We start from the raw sequence: 22,682 nt of genomic DNA on the forward strand, positions 1-22,682 counted from the left end.
CAATTACTCATGCGTTGAATGTAAGTTTAACTCAATCAGGATAAAAGCTGTCCACAGAACAAAAAATCTTAGAAAAATAACAAGAAATATAGTTTATCTAATGCCATTAACTTAGATTATTCATATCATGATCTTTTGTACATGCAGCGTTTGATCACATTGTTTGCCCCAATTACGAGGCTGTGTGAAACTGGATCAGTGCAGCCTGTGCGAGTGTTTCGATTCGCCCTTATTGATCCAGTATGTTAGCTACAAGCCCTTCCATCACCCTTTGTGTCCATCTAATGACACAGAATGAAGCAAGTGATACGTTTTAAAGAAGAAACTCAGACATTAATGAGAAACCAAACCCAAATTCCTGTTTTCAGGTCCAGTAAAATTAAAGCTTAGCCTTCACAGTTCATTTGGTAGACGGTTGTCCTAATTTATGTCATTAATAGTGGATCTTTTCTTGCACTTATAAGGGACATATTTTTCTAATGTATCCTGTTTTCTCTTAAACAATAGCACTTCTCTATTTATGGTCACTTAAAAAACCCAGTATTCTCTTCAGTTCATTGTGTGTCATGACCTATGACATTTATCCACCCATGGGATGAATGTTAGGTCGTTATGGAGTCATTATTGTTAAAGTTACCCAATCTTGCTACTGCTACTGCCGTCTGAGGAATTTTGCTAAGTATTAACTTTTAATGGCACTCATTTGTCATGATTGATTTTCCCTCTCAGTTAGGCCTTTGTAAAACTATTTAAACTGGTATCAATCAAAAATCAGTCAGTAAATTAAAAACGCAATAGAAAGACCCGTAAAAATTAGTTTTCAAATTGACATTAAGATTTTGTTTATTACTTTAAAGGCCCTTAATGAATTGTAGAATTAATGTCTCAGCACAATCTGACATTTTGTCATTTTACTTCTTTAACTATTAAATTTAATTTAGGTTATTAGGTTATTATTTTGTATTGTTTTGACATTGCATTTGAGTCTTGCATGTCATTATTGATGTGAAAATGGTTTCTAAGATTTAATCTTAGTGCTTACATTTTTTAGTTTTTTAATCTTTAATTTGATGTTGTGTGTTTTAATTTTGTAATGCTGGTTTTTATACATACTCCTAGTACAGATGTTACTCACTCCTGTAGGCTTTATTTTGAGCTTTAGTTTTCCCATAACAAGAGAAACATTATCTATTTATGTTTTCTGTTTGTTTTCTTGTATTTTATGTGAGCACAGTGAATTGATAATGTAGCTAACACTACTAAGTGTTTGCCTCTGCCCTACCCTCTCTGCTCACACTGCATTTTAACACTGACAAATTTCTAGTAAATCTGTTTTCATTTGCATATTTTTCTCTTTTTGTTGTCACACTGTGGTACAAACACGGAATATTGAATGAAACACAACCCATTAAGACTAATGTAAAACAGCTGCCCCTTTCAAAACATTTATAACCTGCTTCTCTGCACAGCTAAAATCCCAGTGTTACAGCTTTAAAACAACAACAAACAAAAGACAAACAAACAAAACACCTGCTCGGTTTTTTCTACATGTTGTACTTGACTGTAATGTATGTGTTATGTACTATATTGTGACGTTTACAGCATTTTTCCTGAACAGCTTAGTTCTCCAATACTCACAAATAAGAGGCTGTCACAGTGGCATTAACTGAACCTTTATGTATATAACCACTATAGTCTCATCTTCAGTGGACCAGCTGACCTTTCAAAGGAGAATGGGACCTTAAGAGGACAAGAGCTAAAACAGAGTAAACAGCAGAGTTGCAGCAATGTAGAGAATGAAAATATTTGTCAATTTGTTCATTTTATGCCAAATTATGAGGCTGTAAATAATAAGTATATTGATTTGGACCATTAAACACAATGTGATAGGGCTGACGTATTGTCATCCCTAGACACCATACACATGCAGATTGTTCTGACTATATGACTGATATCAGACATCCAAACCCAGTAGCTTATTGGGCTAACATTAGAGGTGGCATAAAGGATGTTTTAACCTTTCATGTGTTGGTCCTGCAGGACTAAAGCTGATCAAAGGCAACTCCACCCCTCTGAAGACCCCTACTTTGCCCAGGCCTCTAGATACAGTGCAGCTTAAGGACATTGTGTGTTACCTCTCCTTGCTAGAGGGTGGGCGTCCTGAGGACAAGCTTGAATGTGAGTATCATCCTATGTCACATGTCTGGGGCCTATGTTAATATGCAGTAAACATCAGCGATGCAGTAATGTGCAGATAGTGATTGTACTTGTCCTAACACTATGCAATATGCAATAAACACTGGGAACCTTGAATATACAAATAACAAGATAAAATGCAGATGCCAAACAACTGAGGTACCAGTAGGCAGAAGAAATGTCACTGGTTGTTAGGGCTCAGTGGGTGAAAAGCAGTTTTTCAGGCCAAATAAGGTCAAACTGAAGCCCAGTGAAAAAGACAAGAGGGTGAGAGGGAGCAAAGCAGTGACTCCTGGCAAAGCGATATCTCTTTGTCTGTGGATGCATGCTCTAGTGTGTGCTTATTAGCAAAATAATAATAAACCACACATGCCTCATATGTACCAACCTTTCTGTTAAGAAACTGTGACTCTTTAGTCATGGTCAAAAAATAACCAGTGTTAAAGCACATCTCTCTGAACTGAATGAGATCTAGAAAAAGACTCGTAACAGTGTGAAGTGGTTCCTTCTGAACGTGCTTTTTAAGTGTGGGGACAACCTTAAAAAGAACCTTCAGTAAAGGTTTGAAAAATGTTGACCTTTGTTCTCAAGCTGTGATTGTGCTCTGAAAAGCTCTCAGTCCTTGACTTGCCTTTGGATGTTTAGCTCAGTCAGTTTTTCACATTTTCTTTTCTGTTTGGGCTTTGATGAAAGATTTGTGGAATCCTTGATTCTAAAAATATGTCAGTGGTAGACTTTTTTTTAACAAATACCCAAAAAAGAAATTTTTTGATGTAATATATATCCTGTTGCAATAGTAAATGTTCATATAGAGCCATTCATGTTTTGCTGAGGATTCAGTGCAGCTTTAATTATTTTTTTTTTTTTTGTCTCCAGTAGGAGTTTGTCTGTATATAGTCCGTTTCTTTTAAATTACTTTGAAGCATAATTTGAGTGATAAAAGTTGTACAAAGAGTTGATCTGTAGATTTGGTTTGTGGTTTCCAGGTTTGGCCTGAATCGTACCGTGACTTAATAGTTATGTCAGTTGCCATAAACTTTCACTCAAGTAATAACATGTTGGATATACACTACCAGTTAAAAGTTTGGACACACCTTCTCATTTAATAGTTTTTCTCTAATTTCATGACTATTTACGTTGTAGATTCTCACTGAAGGCATCAAAACTATGAATGAACACATATGGAATTATGTAGCAAACAAAAACGTGAAAATTCAAAACGTGATTTATATTTTAGATTCTTCAAAATAACCACCCTTTGCTTTGATGCACACTCTTGGCATTCTCTTGTGAGCTTCACGAGGTAGTCAATTGAAATGATTTTCCAACAAGATCTCAAATTTGGACTCATCAGATCAAAGCACAGATTTCCACTGGTCGAATGTCCATTCCTTGGGTTTCTTGGCCCAAACAAATCTCTTCTGTTTATTGCTTTTTCTTAGCAGTAGTTTAATAGCAGCTATTTGACAAAAAAGGCCTGATTCACGCAGTCTCCTTTGAACAATTATGTAGAAACATGCCTACTATGGGAACTCTGTCTTGCATTTATCTGGGCTCTAATCTGAGGTGCTGTTAACTTGCAATTTCTGGGGCTGGTGACTCGGATAAATTTATCCTCTGCAGCAGAGATGATTCTTGATCTTCCTTTCTGGGGGCGGTCCTCATGTGAGCCAGTTTCGTCTTAGTGCTTGATGGTTTTTGCGACTCCACTTGGAGACACATTCAAATTTTTAGCAATTTTCCAGACTGACTGACCTTCAGTTCTTAAGGTAATGATGGATTGTCGTTTCTCTTTACTTAGCTGATTGGTTCTTGCCATAATATGAATTCTATCAGTTGTCAAATAGGTCTCTCAGCTGTGTACTAACCTGACTTCTGTACAACACAACTGATGTCAACAAAGCAAAGGAAGGCTACTTTGAGGAATCTAAAATATAAAACATATTTAGAGTTATTTATCAATTTTTTCTTTGCTACATAATTCCATATATCTTGCTTCATATATCTGATGTCTTCAGTATGTGTCTACAATGTAAAAAGTAGTAAAAATAAAGAAAAAACATTAAATGAGAAGCTGTTTCTAAACGTTTTACTCGTAATGTATGCATAATCTAGTAACAGTAACCCACCTGCTGTTCAAACTTTTTGTTTGGTTTGCCGATGACAAGAAAGTTGGGTCGGAAGAAGGAAGAAGGAAGCTAAAACTGGTTCTGTAAGAAATTGGATGGACCGACTCATCCAAAACTCCTTAATTAGAGTCCAAGAATAAAATTATGGAATTGGAAATTAGCAGTTAGTTCCCTTTATTATAAATGATGCTCAACAATTGGTAAAATACTCAACTCAAACTTCTGTTTTAATGTCTTGTTACAGTCAAAATATTTCCTTAATAACTTTGTACCTGCTGGTTTCTTTGTTTGGTTTGCTTTTTTCCTCAGCATTTTATCTGAGTGAGTCAGACTTTCCTGAGATGTTTTTGGTAATTAAGAAGTGCATTCAACCGAATTGTTTTTCTTATTGCGTTATTCTTTACTTAAAACGAATTAAGGTAAAATGTTTCCTCTTGCAGCCAGTCTTATCAGCCATTAGCATTTTGGGTTTTCTAAACTCAAAGGTTCTAGTCTGGCCACAACCTAAATGCCTATTTTATTATAAATGTAAAAATCAATCTTTTTTTCTGCATCTCCATTTCCTGTCTTAATGCAGATCACCTTCTTTTAAAGTGATCTTCTGAGCTCCCATAAAGCTTTGCCAACAGGTGTTTGATACCTCATTTTGGCAGCCTATTGACACACCTCTTAATTGCAGTCATTGCATATATTATTCACAAAGTTTTCTCAATTGGACAACAGCCGTTTTTTCTGTGTTGCTATAATGCTTATGCTTCTGCTAAATTATTGAGTAATGTTGCTCCCATTAAGCAAAGGGGATTATTAAATAATTCAGCAGATGGTACCTGTGACTGGGAGCACATTATGGAATTAACTATGGGTGATGTGTCATTGCTGCGCCCTGTCCCTGTAAACCTCTGTGGGCTTTAACATGTTATTTCGGTAGAGGATGGCTCCCTCTTCTGGACTGTTTGAAAACTGCACAGATTTAAAGTGGTTCTTAGACACATATGTGCTGCTTTATTTACATCAGGATCATTAAAAATTAAAATAGCTTTAAAAAAATACAGATTGCATGTAAATGTACAAATAAAAATAAGAGAAAAAAACTAAATAAATAAAAATTCCCACTTTCAGGTATTTTTGCTACAAGCCATTAAAGACTTTAAGAAAACACTTCTTATGATAACAAAATGATTAATTATTTCAGTTTTTTTTTAAATCTGAGAAATAATAAACTAAAAAGATCAAAACTTACCAAAACTTACAATACAGTTTTTTCTTCTTATTGTTGATTTTTAAATAAAAGGTAGTTTATATCCTTTTTTTGGTAACATTATTCCACTAATAAACAGGGGGCAGTAGTACACATATACAGCAATGCGCCCACACTTTCTAATAAATGTGGATGCAAACTTAATCAAGTTGTGGCTTATTACAGCTGTTTTCTGTGGGGAAAAATTAATTTTGTCAGTTTGTTAAAGGTGAGTAAGTTTTTTATTAATTAATTTTTTTTAAATTTATTTATTTATTTTCAATGCAGACCTCCTGGGACACATATCAAGTTTCACTTAAAACTGTCACACTGCCGTTATTTGTGTTTGATCCCTGTTTACAGTTTTAACTGGCCTCACCAAAGTCCATAAAATGTATTTCTCTTTTTTTTTTTTTAGATGATAACAATGACCTGAACAGCAATCAGGAAACAGCCGGGTTTGAGTGGCGATACATTTGAACTTATTTGCAGTCACAATTATTTTAAAGATTTGTATGTTTGAAAGAAATTTATTTTCTTACTTCAGCCCATTTGTACTGCTGGCATCATGTCAACACCCTTTTCGCTCTCTTCACTTTTGGGTCCTCTTTGATCACTACAGCCACCCCCTTCTAACACCCCCAACCTCCACCCAACAGCAGACGCCAGGATCAGCCACCACCATCACCTCAGTTTCCCTGGAAACTGGCAATTAGCTCCTCGTTAGTGGCCTGACAAGCTGCCATGTGACATCAACTCTTTAGTGATGATGTCAGTAGCCACGATGTGCTGCACCCAAGCCAGGCTGGAGGTGGGGCAGTGGGTTTTTTTTTCTATCTATATGAAACAGTGTGCACAGCCATTTCCTGATGATGTTGTTGTCACAGCTCAGCAGGACTTATAGTACTGTGCAAAACCCTTCATATCATTATATTTTGCAAGGAACATTAGAAATACTTTTAGCGGCAAAAAAACTGCAAACACACAGAAATACATGGGAATACCATAATATAGCAAAAAAAACAGAGTTTGTGCAATTATAACTAGCTTGAAAATAGCCACCCTTTGCTTTGATGTTAGACAAGCTTTTAAGTAGTTCTTCAAACTTCTTGGAGGATATTACAAAATCTTTGGGTGATGCTGGCTTTTGTGCTGTTCCCTGTCAAGATGTTCCCCCACTGCTTCAATAAGCCAGAGGTCTGGGCTCCTTTCAGGTGCAAACACCAAAGATGTCTAGCTAGAATTTTTCCTGGAAAATTAAAAGTAGAGAAGTGCTTAAAACTTTATATAACTCTGCAAGAGATGCACATATGCACATATGCTATGTGTAAGGTGTTTTTGCCTCAAGTTGTGAAACAAGTTTGTGGTTCCCACCTTTAGCTGGAAGTTTTCTTGCATATTTAGCAAAATACTGCACTTTGTTGCAGTTTGATGAAGCATTTTAGGTACTAAATCATCATCGAAGGTTTACATGCAGTTCTGACTCTGTTGCTATTGCAACAATATTGCGATATGACAGTTTTGCATCAGGTAAAAATTTCTAACAGGCAATATGATATGCAGCAGGCCTAATTCCAATGTGGGTCATAATCTGCTGATACCTTTCTGTGTTCATAATTTCATTAATTTTGACAATATCCCCAACACCACTGATGTCTTTTTATGCTTGAATGATCCACAGATCATGGTTCAACAAATAAAAGATTCCAATACATTCCCCTGTAAGGTGCAAAGAACCAAAAAAAAAAATTACAAGTCTTGTTTTTTGACATCAAAATATAAAGAAGTGAGGAGTGACTCAAGATTTTGTCACAGTGCTATAAAATTACTGACGTTAAGAGATGATCAATCACATCTGTGATTTAGGAGCTGTCCATTTCCATGGTGACACTTTTAAGTGGTAATTGGGGGACACTTAAAGTTGCAGCTTCTGAGGCTGATGAGACAGCTGCTGAGATAAAGACTTTGGTTTGTCTCTGCGTGCACTGATGTGACATTGGCACTGAAGAGTGTAGCCAAAGCTGGTGTGGTACTAAATACTGACCTCAAAGGTGGAGAAACTTAGCAAATCCAGGGTGTTACTACAATAAGCTGACATTTTCTTTTTGTCTCCATAGTCATGTTTCGACTCTATGACACAGACGGAAATGGCTCCTTGGACAGCTCGGTAAATATTTCCGTTTTGGAGTGTTTGTTTTGATTTACAAAATCAGGATCCTACCTCAGAATACTTTAGTTTTTAATGAGCAAAATGTTTTTGTTATTGGTTTTTTATGAGCTTTGATGGCATTGACAATATTATATATGCAAGATTATCTAAGCTCGAGTTCCACTTGCCAATTACTATTCTTGACTGACAAATGACTGACTGGCTACTGTGATTTACCCACATAAGCAGATGAGTTTATAGAGAAAACCCATCTGAAAGAAAGAGAAAAAAAATCCAATTATATGTGAATGAAGAATAAAGAATAAAGAAAGAATAAAGTTTTTAGGGTTTCTGAGACTTTTTCTGTCAGGTAACAGATATCCAGCTCTCTTCACCACTTATATAACTTTTTAAATGAAGAATGATAATATTTAACAGCTAAACTATCATCAGATGATAGCCAATGGTTTCAAGGGTGGATTCATAATAACAGACTATATCTTACATTTACATTTACAAAAGGCAGCTTGCAAATAATAAATTTTTGCTGATTATCTCTCTAATATCTCTGTATTTTCTTCTACAGTTCTTCTCCCTCTATCTTTTTTTCTAAATTTTGTCAGTTAATCTCCATTTTTTAAAATAATTTCTGTCCATCAGTCTCTATTTCTCTTTATGTCTGTTTCTCCATCAACAAAATAATTTAAATAAATTGAGTTAATTAATGGATGAAATGGGAAGAGTAATGGACAAAAACAAGGACGAGCAAAATCTGTGGCTTGGACATAGTTATGAATGAAAGAGCACTGCTCATTATCTGTGCAGAGTGTGTAGGAGGGATTGGGGGTTTAAATTAAAGGGTTAAAAGGGAGATAGAGAAGGTGGAGTGGGTTTGGTAACGTATTCAATTATTAGTCATCTCTCACCCATTATTGGACGGCAGATAGAAAGCATAATAGAAAGCAGAGGACTAATGAGAGGGCAGTGAGAATACAAATGTAGGCAGAGATAGCCATTCAGTGGGACACTCAGAATTTAAGAAAAAATGAAAAAACAGTATGAACTCTTCATTTACACTCATACACTCTAGTTTTTAAAGATATCCTAAGTGCATCATAGTGATTCAGTGTGGTACTGGATAATAACATCACCCGCCTCTGCCCCCAAAAACCAACCATTGTAATTAAACCTTCAGCTTCAGAGTGCTTCCCACACTGCCTTTGTTTTGGTTGTGTGCAACTCTTCTCTGCGGAAGAATGACATTTCCAACCTGCTATTACGAGCTGTTCATCAGTCTATTCATGCGAAAGACATTTAGTGACATTAACTTAAGGCTGCGACATACAGAAAGGTAAACACAGTGTTTTTGTGCCTATAATGACCGTCTGTGGTCTCGCCGCAGGAGTTAGAGCACATTGTCTCTCAGATGATGCATGTCGCAGAGTACCTGGAATGGGATGTGACTGAGCTGAAACCAGTAAGGAGGATATTCATACGCTATGCTATGTTGCTTGAGAAATAGAGTATGCATGAAAATATTGCTTACTACCCTGAGACAGTCAAATGTACTCAACATGTCTTCTTTTGTTGTTTTTGCTTTAGATCCTTCAGGAAATGATGCAGGAGATTGACTACGATCACGATGGTACTGTATCACTGGAAGAGTGGATCCAGGGAGGGATGACCACTATCCCTCTGCTAGTCTTGCTGGGCCTGGAGACAGTGAGTCCACAGAGAGAGAGTCACATTTGGTGCTAATACTGAGAAGCCCAAAGCTTTCTTAGATGCACAGTGCTATGCTAGTACAGTACTATGCTAAAACTAAACCTGCACCTGACCATTTTCAGAAGAACACTTTCTGTTTGCTACAGTAAGCTGTACAGTAAGTCACATAACTCGAGGGATGAAACTAGGCAAAGAGCCAATTTTAAGTTGATTCTCTTTAAGTTGTAAATGTAAAAACATAGCATAGCTTGAGTCCCAAAGAGCTACAGCATTAGCTGAAAACTTGGCATATTGCACAACTGACCAAAACAGAGATGCTGTGTAGCGGATTTTTGGTTTTACTCTTGATAAGCTTGGTATCCTACTGCTACTGTGTCAACTGTGAACACCATCAGTTCACGCTTTTTCCACTAGGTGGAAGCATTTGACCACCTTTTAATATAAATCCTTCCAGCGTATCCTTTTTTATGAATGAATATTACTACAAAAGAGTAACAGAAAATCCTGCATTCTGTCCTTACAGAATTTAGACTGATTGACCCAGAATAATGTACAGAGAAAATCAAAATGCTTTGTCTTGATGAAATCCTCCAGAAGTTGATTATGTTAATCTGAATTCAGTGTTTTCAGTGGGAGAAATGTTTCATCACTCATCCAAGTGACTTCTTCAGTCTCAGCTAACTGCATGTTTCCCAAGTTTTATAAGCACTACAAATGCATAATGACTGAATCTAGCACCATTTCCTAAGAATGAGCCATGAGGGTAGTTTCATGATCATTAATATGCAAATTGTCATCACCATTGATTTGTGGCCATGAGAACTGTTCACAGCGAGTTGGAGAATGGCTGCAATCAAAGCTGTAAGAGAGTCAACGGCATCCCTGCAGACACAGCGGACAGGGAAGCAGAAGAACATCATATCAAAGAAGCCCTGAGTAAATGTGGTTATCCCAGCTGGGCATGGGAAGCTGGGAAGAGGCTTGAAGAACACTTCAGGCAATCCAGGAGAGAAGACGGAAAAATGCTGCCTAAGCAAAAACCATTGGCGATCTGTTATGCATCAGGAGTTTCGGAACAGCTGAGACACATTTTTCCAAAACAGTCTCAATGACTTTTAAAAACCAAAAAACTCCAAAAATTCATCCACCGCAAAGACCCAGTTTCCTACCTGAAACAGAGGGATATGGTGTACACGATGAAGTTCAAGAGGAAACCAAACATAGCGCAACATGGAAGAGCTACCCTGTCAGGCCTCTCATTCAGCGATGAAGATGTGCACAGGGAGGAAGGCTGGTTTGAGCATGGAGTCAAGGAGGCCATTTATGTGAAAAGGAAACAACGGTGGCTGAACCGAGGAGGGGGCCTAAGATGGTGAAAGATGGACTCTTATCTCATTTCTTGATTGCAGCTGTTTCACAAATCAGCTGAGACTGAAGAAGTCACTTGGGTGAGTGATGAAATGTTTCTCCCACTGAAAACGCTGCATCCAGAAGAACAAAATCAACTACAAAGTGCTTTTGTACAGAATTCAACGTGCGATAAAAGGAACAAATATAGTCAATCAGATGATTAACTGGTGATTGTCCAGCCTGAATATGAAGCCATGTGATACAGCAGTGGATTAGTGACTCGGTGACTGTTCCAGCAGTTAATCGTTGCACCTGTTTCTGTTGCTGCAGAACGTAAAAGATGATGGGCAGCACGTGTGGAGACTGAAGCACTTCAATAAGCCAGCCTACTGTAACCTGTGTCTCAACATGCTAATTGGACTGGGGAAGCAGGGTCTCTGCTGCTCATGTGAGTAATTCAGTCAGTGTTAAAGGTTTGACAGATGCACTTATCTGTTTAAAAAGATGAAATGTAACATTATAGATCTGCGTGGCCTTTCATGCATGAAAGGTAGTGATAAGGATATTTACATAAAACAACTGACATCAAAAAGTAAATGTCTAATAATTTTGATTTAGTGCCACATGATTGTCTAAAATACAGGACAGGTGGAGACAAAGGAGAAGTAAACCGTTTAACAGAGACATTTATTTTAAAAGGATAAGACCTGCATGTGTTTCAGCCTCCTACAGTGCACCCTTTACTGAGTTATAAAAAGATGAACAAACACATAAGTCAAACCCTAGTGTACATACTTTACAACAAAAGAGAAGTTCTTCTTTGTTCTTTTGCTCATTCAAAACCATGTTTTTGTGTTTTGTTTTGTTTTTTGCTTCAGTCTGCAAGTACACAGTCCACGAGCGCTGTGTGGCTCGCGCTCCGCTGTCTTGCATCAAAACCTATGTCAAGTCCAAGAAAAACACAGAGGTACGTCCAATTGGAGTGTTTACCAGTCGGCACGCTTGGATCAGCAGTGCTCCGTGGAGCTTAGGATAAGGGCTTCTCTTCCTATCATGGAATTGCAACAACTCAATCTGCTACTAAGCATTTCTAATTACCAGGATAAACCTAGTTTAGAGACGGGGATGCAGACAGCACTGTTTGCTTTGCTTTCTCCTCCTCACTCTCTGTTTTCCTTCTTGTTCCTTCTTGCTTGTTTTTCCCTTCCTCCTTGCTTTATTTAATTGTTGTGTCACTTGTGCTTTTGTATATATCTTGTTTTTCTGCACCATGTTTCTTTTCTCACTTTTTTCCCTCTCTGTGTGCTATCTCTCCTTTTCTCTGCAGGTAATGCATCATTTCTGGGTGGAAGGGAACTGCCCCACCAAGTGTGACAAGTGTCACAAAACCATTAAGTGTTACCAGGGTCTGACTGGGCTCCACTGTGTTTGGTGTCAAATCACGGTAAGCCGCCACCCGAGGAGAGGCAGCCACCTCCTTATTATATTCCCACTGCTTCTTGTTGTTTAGGGTTTCATTTTTGCACCTCTCCTACCTCACAAGTCATCCCACCAATTTACACTCCCAAAACACTTGTTTGCAGTTGCACGTTAATAGAAAATAAAATGGAGACAATGACACATGTAATGTAAATTAGTCTGGAGCATATACCTGAAATTGTACACTTAAACATGCGCTCTTATTGACACGAGTTGGTTGTTAATAACGGTTGCCACCTCCTCCAGCTCCATAACAAGTGTGCCTCACATGTGAAACCTGAGTGTGACTGTGGACCCCTGAAGGATCACATCCTGCCCCCCAACTCAATCTGCCCCATCGTCCTGGTAAGACTTCACTTCTGATGGGTCAGCAGTCCCGAGGCTCGGTGAACCTGACCTCGTTTGGAACTGTTACCCGAGGATCCAATCATCAGCCTGTGTTCTCCCACTGAGCTCTGAAATGGCACCAAATTATTTTGTAGAAGTTTATTTCCAAAATTGCATGAGTGCGCTTCACGAGGAAAGACTCTTACTTACTCAATAAAAACTCCATTTAAACTTATGTGAGGAAAGTTTGCCAGAAAAGGTCAAAAGCCAACATAAAAAGTTACAACATGAATTTTTTATTAATAACCTCGTTGTTTTATATTTATATTTGCAACTTTTTATTTGGTTATGGCAGATTTGTAAGTTGCAATATGTAAAATAAGCTTTTCTTTCAGTGAAATTCTTCAACTAGCAACAGATTAAATGTGAACTTATAGGAAAACTACTGGGAAATTACAGATATATAATATTAAGATGGCAGTTTATATTCTGACGTCTTCTTTCTGCTAAAAAAAAAAACAACAAAAACGTTAGAGATTACTAAATCGGCAACCTAGACTAAGCTGTTCACGTCATTGTAGTCATAAAACGATAGCAGTCTCTGGTCTCTAGAGATGACTTTACAGCAACAGATATGAGACACACAGTTCACTCCAATTCTGGCAGTAAACCATGTATTTACCTATGCACTATTCTATCCAATAATATATATATATATTTAACTGCAGAAAAAAAACAATGCTCTTGTAATTGTTTGACCGTTGACCACAGGAAAGACAGTCGACACTGAGGAAGGATTCTCGGTCAAGTCAGTCAGGCCGAGGAAAGATGCAGAGAGCCAATTCTGTCACAGTCGATGGCCAAGGACTGCAGGTTGTACTCGATTCTGGCTTTTCTATTTATTTTTTAACAGTTTTGTGCCTTAATATTTTTTTTATAGTTTTTATTTACTAATCACAATCCCATACTGCAGTGAGCGCAGAATTCATGCTTTGGGTTTGTTTGTTTGCATTTTATTTGTTTGTTTTTAGTTATTTCATTGATATAAGGTTATGCTTCAGAATTTGAAAAGGCCCACAATGAGGAGAGGGGGTTTGAGAAATCCTTAATTTTCAGATTCATAAATTTATTTTAAAATTACAAAAGTTGAAAAATCAGTTAGTAGTTGAAAAAAATCTGTTTTAATCCAGTGAAAGCACAAGTTTTCTCTTCACAAACAAGGGAACATAAGACAGTCCGATTATTTGGGATGCAGGTGCAGAATAAGTGGTTATATGACCTGAAACGTTTTGTGGATGCCTAGAAATAGGCTAATTTTGAAATAAATAAAAACCCAGAGTAACTCAGAGATAAACTAAAAAACATGTTAAAAAGCTTGCTTGCTCAATTCTGCACAGCCATAAATTGGTAACAGTCAGATTATTTTAAGGTCCCATCCAGAAATCAAACCGTTTTTCATTGTTGAATACTGAGTTTTTAAAATGAAGCTCTGTATGATGGGACTCTGCAGGCCCTGCTGGTAATCAGTATCCCATGGCCGAGCCTTGTCCAGCCTGATGCTCTCTAATATCTGTCAGCCAGCATGTTAGCGATGGAAGTCTGCCGCCGTCTGTGGCGACTGCACGTCTACGCGTGGATGAGAGAGAAATATGATGAATCATATCCCAGGCACATCCATCTATGCTCCTCGCTGGCTAACCAGCGTAATAATCAAGATTATTATTTATAATTACAGGAAGTAATGGATCACTCTGAACTGGACAGGGAGCTCATTAATTCACCCTTGGCCTGCTGGGATAGCAGGCAGGGGGAGTTAAGTGCTTCATCTGTGTCAGGGAGAGCACTGGGCGAGTTGTTGCAGACTAACTGCAGGAAGGGTAATTCAAACAGGGGCCGCTGAGTCAGAGCTTGTTTATGTGGCGCTTTGTGAAATCAGCCTCTGACATCGCAGGCTCTGCCTGTCCACAGATTCACTACCGCTCAGAGACACTGGAAAATCCTTTCTCACGTCACTCAAGGCAAACTGTCTGGCTGATTAGAAAACAGTCGCAAATAAGTACTCGGTATCAGGTTGAGAGTACTGACTGACGGTAAGATAGAGGACTTCTTGTTTTTTTTTTTTTATGTCAGAGGTATTTACAGGGCTTTATGGGCTCTGAAGCCAGAAAAACAGCTTGCATTCAAAACTTGAGTTTAATAGTCCCAAACTTTAAAAATAATATTTAAAAGTATTTAAGGATAATGTTGTTGTCAGCTTTTTTAAATAAAACAAAACAAGACAAAAAATATCAAAAAGTGATGCTCAAACATCAAGCAGGATATGGCTTATTTGTCTTTGATGTAGAGGTCTGTTATTGTCAGAATGTTTAAAGAGAACATGAATTAGTTCCTGTAACGTAAGGTGAGTTGTTTCCGTGAGTGATGTGTTTGTGACTTTAATTCACCAATCAGGAGCAGCACTGCCACACTTGTGTTTTGCGTAGTGCAACGACAATAAATGCTTTCCATGGTATTCTATTCATTACTGCCAAAAACACAGATGCTGTATTTCATTTTGAGGCAATCCTGATTAATTGTCCTGGAGCTGGAGATTCTAACCACTGTAGTTCACGTGTATTAATTACCTACAATGGTGGTGCAATTGCCCACTGGTGGACAGTGAAGATACTGCAAGAATTTTAATTAAAATTTTTGCAGTGGAATTTTAGATTTTCATTCCAATTTCTACTTTAAAAAACAAATGTAAAAAAGAAAACTAGAACCTATGAAACAAACCTATTGGATTTCAAAATGAGATGTTATTCATCATTTTCTGACCTATTCTTGATCCAGATCATCATTAGTGGGTTCAAATGGAGCAGTTGTTAAGAGGTCGTAGTAAAAGTATTAACAGAGATATAGTCTCATAAAGCAAAATGAGGAAAAGATATAAATGAACCAGGGGGAAAAATAATGAAGGACATCCTTTGTCATATGCTCATCTGCTGGTTGAATATCCAATTAAATATCTGAGTGGCTCGGCGTAAATTTGAGAATGGCTCGCCTGCAGTGAAAAACGATACTTACTTGAATTATTTGAGTAAGAATGAATACATGGTTTTTTTTGACAATAAAAAAGCAAAACAAGGTTTCTTTGAAAAATAAAGATATTAGTTCCTCAAAAATCAAGGGACCTGTGATAGTGTATAATGTAGTTTCAGAGATACTGGCTAAAATCTCCATCACAGCTCTTCCTTTATAATTAGATATTATAATTAACCCAAGATTAAGTTTTTACTCAGGCGAAGGAACATGAAGCACACACAGACATTATCCCAGCCAGGTAACAGGAAAACTGCAGTATATAACGAATCAGATGACTGGCATGCCTTGAAAGTGCTGTATATACTTGGCAAAATTTCTGAGGGATATGGCTTGAAAGTGAATTCCTGTGAAGCATCCTGCAGTCTCCAAACACCAACAGTTTGTTTTGACATCTCCCATTCAGATCACAACAATAGAGGGCACTCATCCTCTGCTGGTGTTTGTCAATCCGAAGAGCGGAGGGAAGCAGGGAGAGAGGTAAGTACACAATCTGTCTCAACATGCTACAAGAAGCCTCTAAAGCCCCGCTCCTCAGCCGCAGAGGGAAGGCAGCAGCGTGGCCTCTGGCCGCCAAGTGCTTTAGGCTTGCTCAGTCAAATAAAAACAAAATAACATTTACCTAAAGCACTGGACGCCTCCACCGTCAGCTCTCGTTTCTTTCTTTCTCACACACACATACACACACTCTTGCTTCAGACAGCCTTCTCACTGTCATGTCACTGGCTGGTTCCCTTTCTTTAACCCAGGGCTAATTGGGTTATTACTGAAACATATTCATTCACTCCTTATTACTCCGGCCCTCATTTGTTTAAATTATGAGATCAAAATATGACTTCAGCCAGTTGATATAATGAAATTGAAATTAAAATGAATTAGTCTTTCTAATGGTTTCTCCTCAAGGGGACTTTGGGTATGTCCCACCCCACTGCCCAGTCCACTGCCTCGTTACATTGTGATTGGACCCTGGACTGCATTTGCACTTAACAGGCTAAATTCCCTGAAGTGGAAACGAATGTGTGATATTTGAGAGCGACATTTGCATTGCTTCTTAGTTTTTTCTGATGTTATTTTTTTTATTTATTTCTTCTGTAGGATTTACAGAAAGTTCCAGTATCTTCTGAACCCAAGACAAGTCTACAACCTGGCTAAAAATGGACCCATGCCGGGGTACGTTGTTGACCAGATCATCTTTAGTGATATCTCACACATCTGTAGTGTGAGATACCGTTTTAAAAATGTATTATTTCCATGAAAGAAGCTAAATGTCAATATAATATATTTTTTCACAGGTTACTTTTTTTATGTTTAAAGCATCCAAATTTCACACTCATATGACGATTGAGGTTTGCTTTTTTAAAGTGTTTCAGACACATAAATATGGCGAGAGGAAAAATCTGCAGCCCTTTTATCAATCTAAGATCTAAACCCTAAAAGCAGGTAGATATTTTCCAAAATGATTTGTGTTTTAAAATGTAAAAAAAAAAAAAGATTATATTTAAAAACACTGTAGCTTATAACCACAGATAAACACAGAAAGCACATCAGCAGCCTTAACAGAAATGAAAAGGCTCTTTCAGTGTACTCATGAAAATCAGAGTATTGTTTTCTAATGTAATTAAAAAAGTGAACATGACTGCTCTTAGATTATTAAATCCCAAAACAACTGCCGTGATATATCTAAAGAACTGAAAAAATAATAAATAGTAATAATAACGACTATAGTATAAACAAAGCAAGAAAAAAGGAAAAATAAAGATTCACAACTTCTTTACTGATACACTATGCTCAACATTAGTTTTATATTTTTTGTTTTATGTGTTAATTTTTCTTTATTAGCTTTATAGCTGGCAGCAGTATCTGTAGTAAGTTACTTTGCATTAAGAAAATTGTCTTTTTATATAAATTATTGCGGAAAAATTGAAAGAACTGATTATAAAAGGAGAAGCAAAGATAGGAAAAACACAAAATCTAAAAGCATCCCTTTGTTTGTTACCTCACTAATCAGATCAGCTAATGACCTTCTGTTTACACACCCAGTAGTGTTTTCGGTTGTTGCCCACATATAATAACCACCATCACATGCAAGAGAGGCCTGTAGTATTAAACCTCTCACTCGGTTCCCTCAGACAGAACAGACACAAATGAGGTGAGTTCACACATAACAAATCCTGGAGACGATAGCATCATGCTGACGAGCAGCGACTCCATATGCATAAGGCTGAACGCAGAGCTGGTGACACAAGTGACTGACGGATAGAGAGAGGTGAAACACTCGCCATACCACATGTGATCGCGCATACAGACAAGCAGCTCACTGCAGGCTGGTGGTGTGGGCAGCTCCAGGTTTCCTATGGTTCACATTTGTGATTAAGAAAATGAATGGATGATTTACATTCACAACGCTCCTCCACTTTGCTGTTTGCGTCCAGCAGCGTTTAAACACACAGGAATGCCTCAGCGTCGTGCTGCCACGTTGTTTGGCTTTGATTAGATGTGAAAACAGAATCTTTGTGTCTTATAAAAAATAAATACACAGCAGCACTCACAGGGTGCAAAAAAAACCTCCACGAGGTTGAGACTGGCACAGCTCTCACTGCGCCAACGCAACTCCCAAGTTTTAGGGACTGACCTCGTGGCCACTGTTTGTTTCTCTGTTGATGTGCCTGAAACATCACCTGCCTCTCCTCTGCAGTCTGGGGCCGAATCCGGGGCTTCTTCCTAGAGTTGAGAACATTCCAGATGACCTTCTCCTATTCTAACCTTGTTAATATTTTGTCAAGTGTACTCACTGCAGCACACATTAGCAGGGTGAACGGTCACCGTCGGACACTGCAGGCCGAGGCAGCCGCACGCACTGCTGTCAATTAGCTGCCTCACTAATGCAATTACAGCAAATTAAGTGTTTGTTTCTTGGTATTTAAATATCCCCAAAGTTGCCTTTCATGTTTGCGGCCGTCTGTTTTGCGTCTAATATGGTTTGTGGTCCCAGTTGGAGAGTAATTGAGCGAATCATTTACCCGCCATACGAGGCTTGGAGGCTGGCTCATTCAGTTAGGGCTTTGTTATTGTGAAGGAACGGAAGAAGTTGGACTGAACACTGCCTGTCATGATCCAATTAGGCCTCGAACAGGCAGGCTAGCTCACTGAATGAATAATTATCAATGCGACATGTGTTATTTTGTGGGATTAGATGGGGGTTTGCAGTGAAGCAGTGTGCTGTTGCAGTAGGCTCAAAAATATGCTCATAATATGCACACCGTGTCTGTGTCATGTGAATTTTAAACGCAAGAAAGACTGAACAAAGAGACATTTTAATGCACCTTAATTTTTAAAATCATTTTTAATTATTTTCAGGGAAAACTGAAGATAAAAGATATCTTCTGTAACCAGTGCAAGACATCTAAAAGTAAGACGTTTGTTACAGGTTGAATTTCTTCAGAGATGTTCCTGATTTCAGAGTGTTGGCCTGTGGAGGGGATGGCACTGTGGGCTGGATCCTGGACTTCATTGGTACAGATTATGCTACTTTTCAAACATATTTTTTTTTAATTTTGTCACAACTTTGCCAAGAATTTGGTCCTCATGTTCATTCCAAAAAAGCAAAAAACAAAAAAACTGCAAGCCTTCTGAGGTGCTACAGTACATGTGCACATACTGCATTCAGTTACCTGTAAAGTAATAAACATAGTACTGTAGCACTTAAACACCCCATTTCCTTTTTTGGCAAAATTGCCTTTGTTTTTATTATTTTTCAAAGGCTGCAGCACTCTTGTTGTCCAGCCTGAAATGGTAAAGCGTAATAAATGGGTTGTATATGAACACTTTCATTACATCCAAGCCTGTGTATTCAGAGGTGGTAAAATGGGATGATTACGTGAGTTGGAAAACAACATATTAGTCATCATTTGAAGGAAAAAAAAACACCCGGCCTTCTCTGTTTGGTCTTGAAGATGTGTTACTTGTTTGGGCTCTCAAAAATTGCCTCAATTTTTTATCAATCAAAACAAAGAGAGGTAATAGCTGTCAGGCAAAATGTACCTCTTGAAATAGACTGTACAACTGGACATTCATGTTGACTTCTAGTATTACTAGTTGGGCTGAAAAGGGATTTGATGGTTTCTTTGCAAGTTCTTGCAGTGAGTTTGTTTTCTTGGTTTGGCCTTGTTTCACATCTTGTTGTGATATTTGCCCTGCTGCTCCAGATAAGGCCAACCTGGACAAGAACCCCCCTGTGTGTATACTTCCTCTTGGCACGGGCAACGACCTGGCAAGATGTCTGCGATGGGGAGGAGGTACTGACAGAAAACAGATACATAACAGTCAACAACATGGCCTCACATCCCTTTGCTGTAGTTAAAGGTAGAGGTATAAATGTCCCGCATTAGAAATCCAGTGTTAATATTGTTTGTAACGCTGTAATTATTGTGGAACATCAATGTGGCTAAAACTAATAATTACTTTATTTGGTGCTCTGAAAATAATATGCAAATTAACTGATTAAATAGAGCAAAGAAATCAAAACAGTGGAATGCCCAGAGTGGTGTCTACATGTTTTGTACTTTCCAGGCAAATACATAAATATTCAATTATATAAAACAAAGAAAAGCTGCTTTTTTTTCTTTTTTTTTTAAAGGTATTTATTTATTTATTTATTTTAAGAGACTGCTTTGAGTTCATGGGCAAGCACTTAGAGACATGCGGAAGGAAAAACTCCCTTTTAACAGGAAAAAAAACCTCAAGCAGAACCAGGCTCAGCCATCTGTCATGACCAGCTGAGGTGGATGTATTGGAGAATTGTACAGAGACCAATATCACCTAAATAAAGCACATTCAACAATAAATAAATAACCTTAGCCAAAGCTGCCCACACAGTGTGTTAGTATGTTTAACTGCTCAGGAAGTTATAGATTTGTATTCTATATTTCACAAGCATTACAAAAATGCTGTTTTGGCAGTTTTTATTCAAAGCAGCTACATCCCTTGAAATACTTATTTATATGGGGAGTTCACATTTGAAATGAATAGAGAAATTAAACTTTGAGACCAGAACTCGGTTTTTTTTTTTCCAACCAGGCTGTAGACAATTTATTTTCTGCGTTTAATTCACTTTGGATCCAACCTCAAAAGGAAATGCCGTTTTTGGCACTTGTGAACTGACTTAATTTTTTCACAATAGGTCAAAATACCAAATAAAGAACAAACAAAAATGTCCAACACAATATAACCTAAGGATTTTATAATAACAAAATCATTAAGTATAAGTAACAAAATTGAGTAATACTGGAAATAAATTGTCCATATGCATGTATAAAAAAATATTTGGAAACTCACTTGTATTTTCTTGTATTTGCCCATGCACCTGTGTTTGCAAAGTGTCAGTCATGTGGCACGAGATATTCTAGACCCATTTTAACATCTCACTTGTCTCATCTTATTCTTCCTGAGGCTATGAGGGCGAAAGCCTCCTTAAGATCCTGCGGGACATTGAGAACAGTACAGAGGTGATGCTGGATCGCTGGAAGATTGATGTCACACCCACAGACAAGGAAGAGCGAGGGGACCCAGTGCCTTACAGCATTATAAACAACTACTTTTCCATCGGAGTGGTGAGTTGAACACTGAGACAATAAGGTGCAAAGATACCTTTTGTTTTAACTTGGTATTTTATGTTATATGATTTTGATGTAATACCCTTTGTCAGATCTTCTCACTTTGAACAGTATTTAATAGTGTTTAGTGCTGAAGAAATAAAACATGATGTCCACATTAAATACATTTAGATGTAAATAGTCTTTGTATTTGATTTTATACATAATTGTTTCTGCACACACACAAATGGCAGCTAATTGCATGTTGCTTAGCAATTGCACGATGCCTCTCACTACAAAAACACCTGCTTGTGAAGGGGATTGGGGTAAGTCTCACGTTTTAGGTGTCAGATGTGACTCTCGTGTTGAAACAAACAAAAGAAAAAGCAGTAAACTGTTTAGCATCTGCATATTCTCAGGGATTTTGGTGTTATTTCTTCACACATTTTTAATAATCAAAATCAGCAACGTAAATATTTTGACTGTTTTTGATTGAAACTAAAAAAAATCTATGAATAAGTAAACTTGCTAAGACTATAAAAACAAAGAACGATGTGTAAAAAGAAGGCAATGTGCAAATTAAGATAAAATTAAAGATTTTATGGGTTTAAAAAGTACTTTAGCTTTAGTTGAAAAAAAAAACTACAATGAAAACCAAAAATGCAACCTTAGGCTCAATGTGTAAAGTGATGTGTTGAAACATTCTTGCTATAAATACTACTAATAATAAGATTACAATTTTAACTTGTATAGATGCTGCATTCCCAGGTTGGGTGTAAAGGCTTTAACAAGCTTATATCACAATGCAGGACATAATAAAAAAACAAAAAAAAACTACCACAATAAAGACTGTCAATGATGAACCAGTTGGAATATAAATTTCCTTGTGGGGCTCGCGTGGGTAATAGATGTGCTGTCCACTAATCACAGGGTTGATAGTTTGATCCTCACCTTTAGCAAGATACTGAACCTCAAGCTGTTTCTGCTGGGAGGCCGGGGCCATTGGTGTGTGAGCATGTGTAAACAGGTGAATGGGAAGCATTGAAAGTGTTGTGCTGAAATACTGTAATGGCTCTCTGTAAGTGGAGACAATTTATCATTTGTGCACTGCTGAGAGAATGTGAATATGGCACCTTTTTACGCCTTACACACCAAAGGAAGGTTCAGTCTTTGTAAGAAAGAGCCTCAGACAAAGAATGATACCAGTAGACAGTTTAACCTAGAAAAAAAAAATAGAAATAGCTGCTAACGTGTGGACTCCTGTGCTTAAAATTAAAATTCCTCTCTCAATAATTCTTCTTTCTGACTGTTATGGAAGGTTGAATACAGAAAGTAGAACAGCGAGTGGAGTACATGCAGTAACAGCCTAATCAGTCAATTTATTTGTTGTGATCACATTGTGGTTAGGCCTTTATTGA

General features: G+C 37.6%; 1 protein-coding gene across 1 annotated transcript in view; it reads left to right on the top strand.

Moving 5' to 3' along the window:
* Positions 1 to 22,682, top strand: part of dgkb (diacylglycerol kinase, beta) — an 80,189-nt gene that overhangs the window by 20,463 nt on the left and 37,044 nt on the right. Inside the window, exons 6-19 of the mRNA XM_063486436.1 lie at positions 2,041 to 2,178; positions 7,680 to 7,729; positions 9,114 to 9,188; positions 9,314 to 9,433; positions 11,117 to 11,234; positions 11,665 to 11,753; positions 12,114 to 12,230; positions 12,512 to 12,610; positions 13,364 to 13,465; positions 16,080 to 16,153; positions 16,769 to 16,843; positions 19,101 to 19,186; positions 19,879 to 19,968; positions 21,122 to 21,282. Coding sequence (XP_063342506.1) covers positions 2,041 to 2,178; positions 7,680 to 7,729; positions 9,114 to 9,188; positions 9,314 to 9,433; positions 11,117 to 11,234; positions 11,665 to 11,753; positions 12,114 to 12,230; positions 12,512 to 12,610; positions 13,364 to 13,465; positions 16,080 to 16,153; positions 16,769 to 16,843; positions 19,101 to 19,186; positions 19,879 to 19,968; positions 21,122 to 21,282 — 1,394 coding nt within the window. The remainder of the gene's footprint in view (positions 1 to 2,040; positions 2,179 to 7,679; positions 7,730 to 9,113; positions 9,189 to 9,313; positions 9,434 to 11,116; positions 11,235 to 11,664; positions 11,754 to 12,113; positions 12,231 to 12,511; positions 12,611 to 13,363; positions 13,466 to 16,079; positions 16,154 to 16,768; positions 16,844 to 19,100; positions 19,187 to 19,878; positions 19,969 to 21,121; positions 21,283 to 22,682) is intronic.

Source organism: Pelmatolapia mariae, linkage group LG10_11 (assembly GCF_036321145.2).
Source record: "Pelmatolapia mariae isolate MD_Pm_ZW linkage group LG10_11, Pm_UMD_F_2, whole genome shotgun sequence".
Lineage (NCBI taxonomy): Eukaryota > Metazoa > Chordata > Actinopteri > Cichliformes > Cichlidae > Pelmatolapia > Pelmatolapia mariae.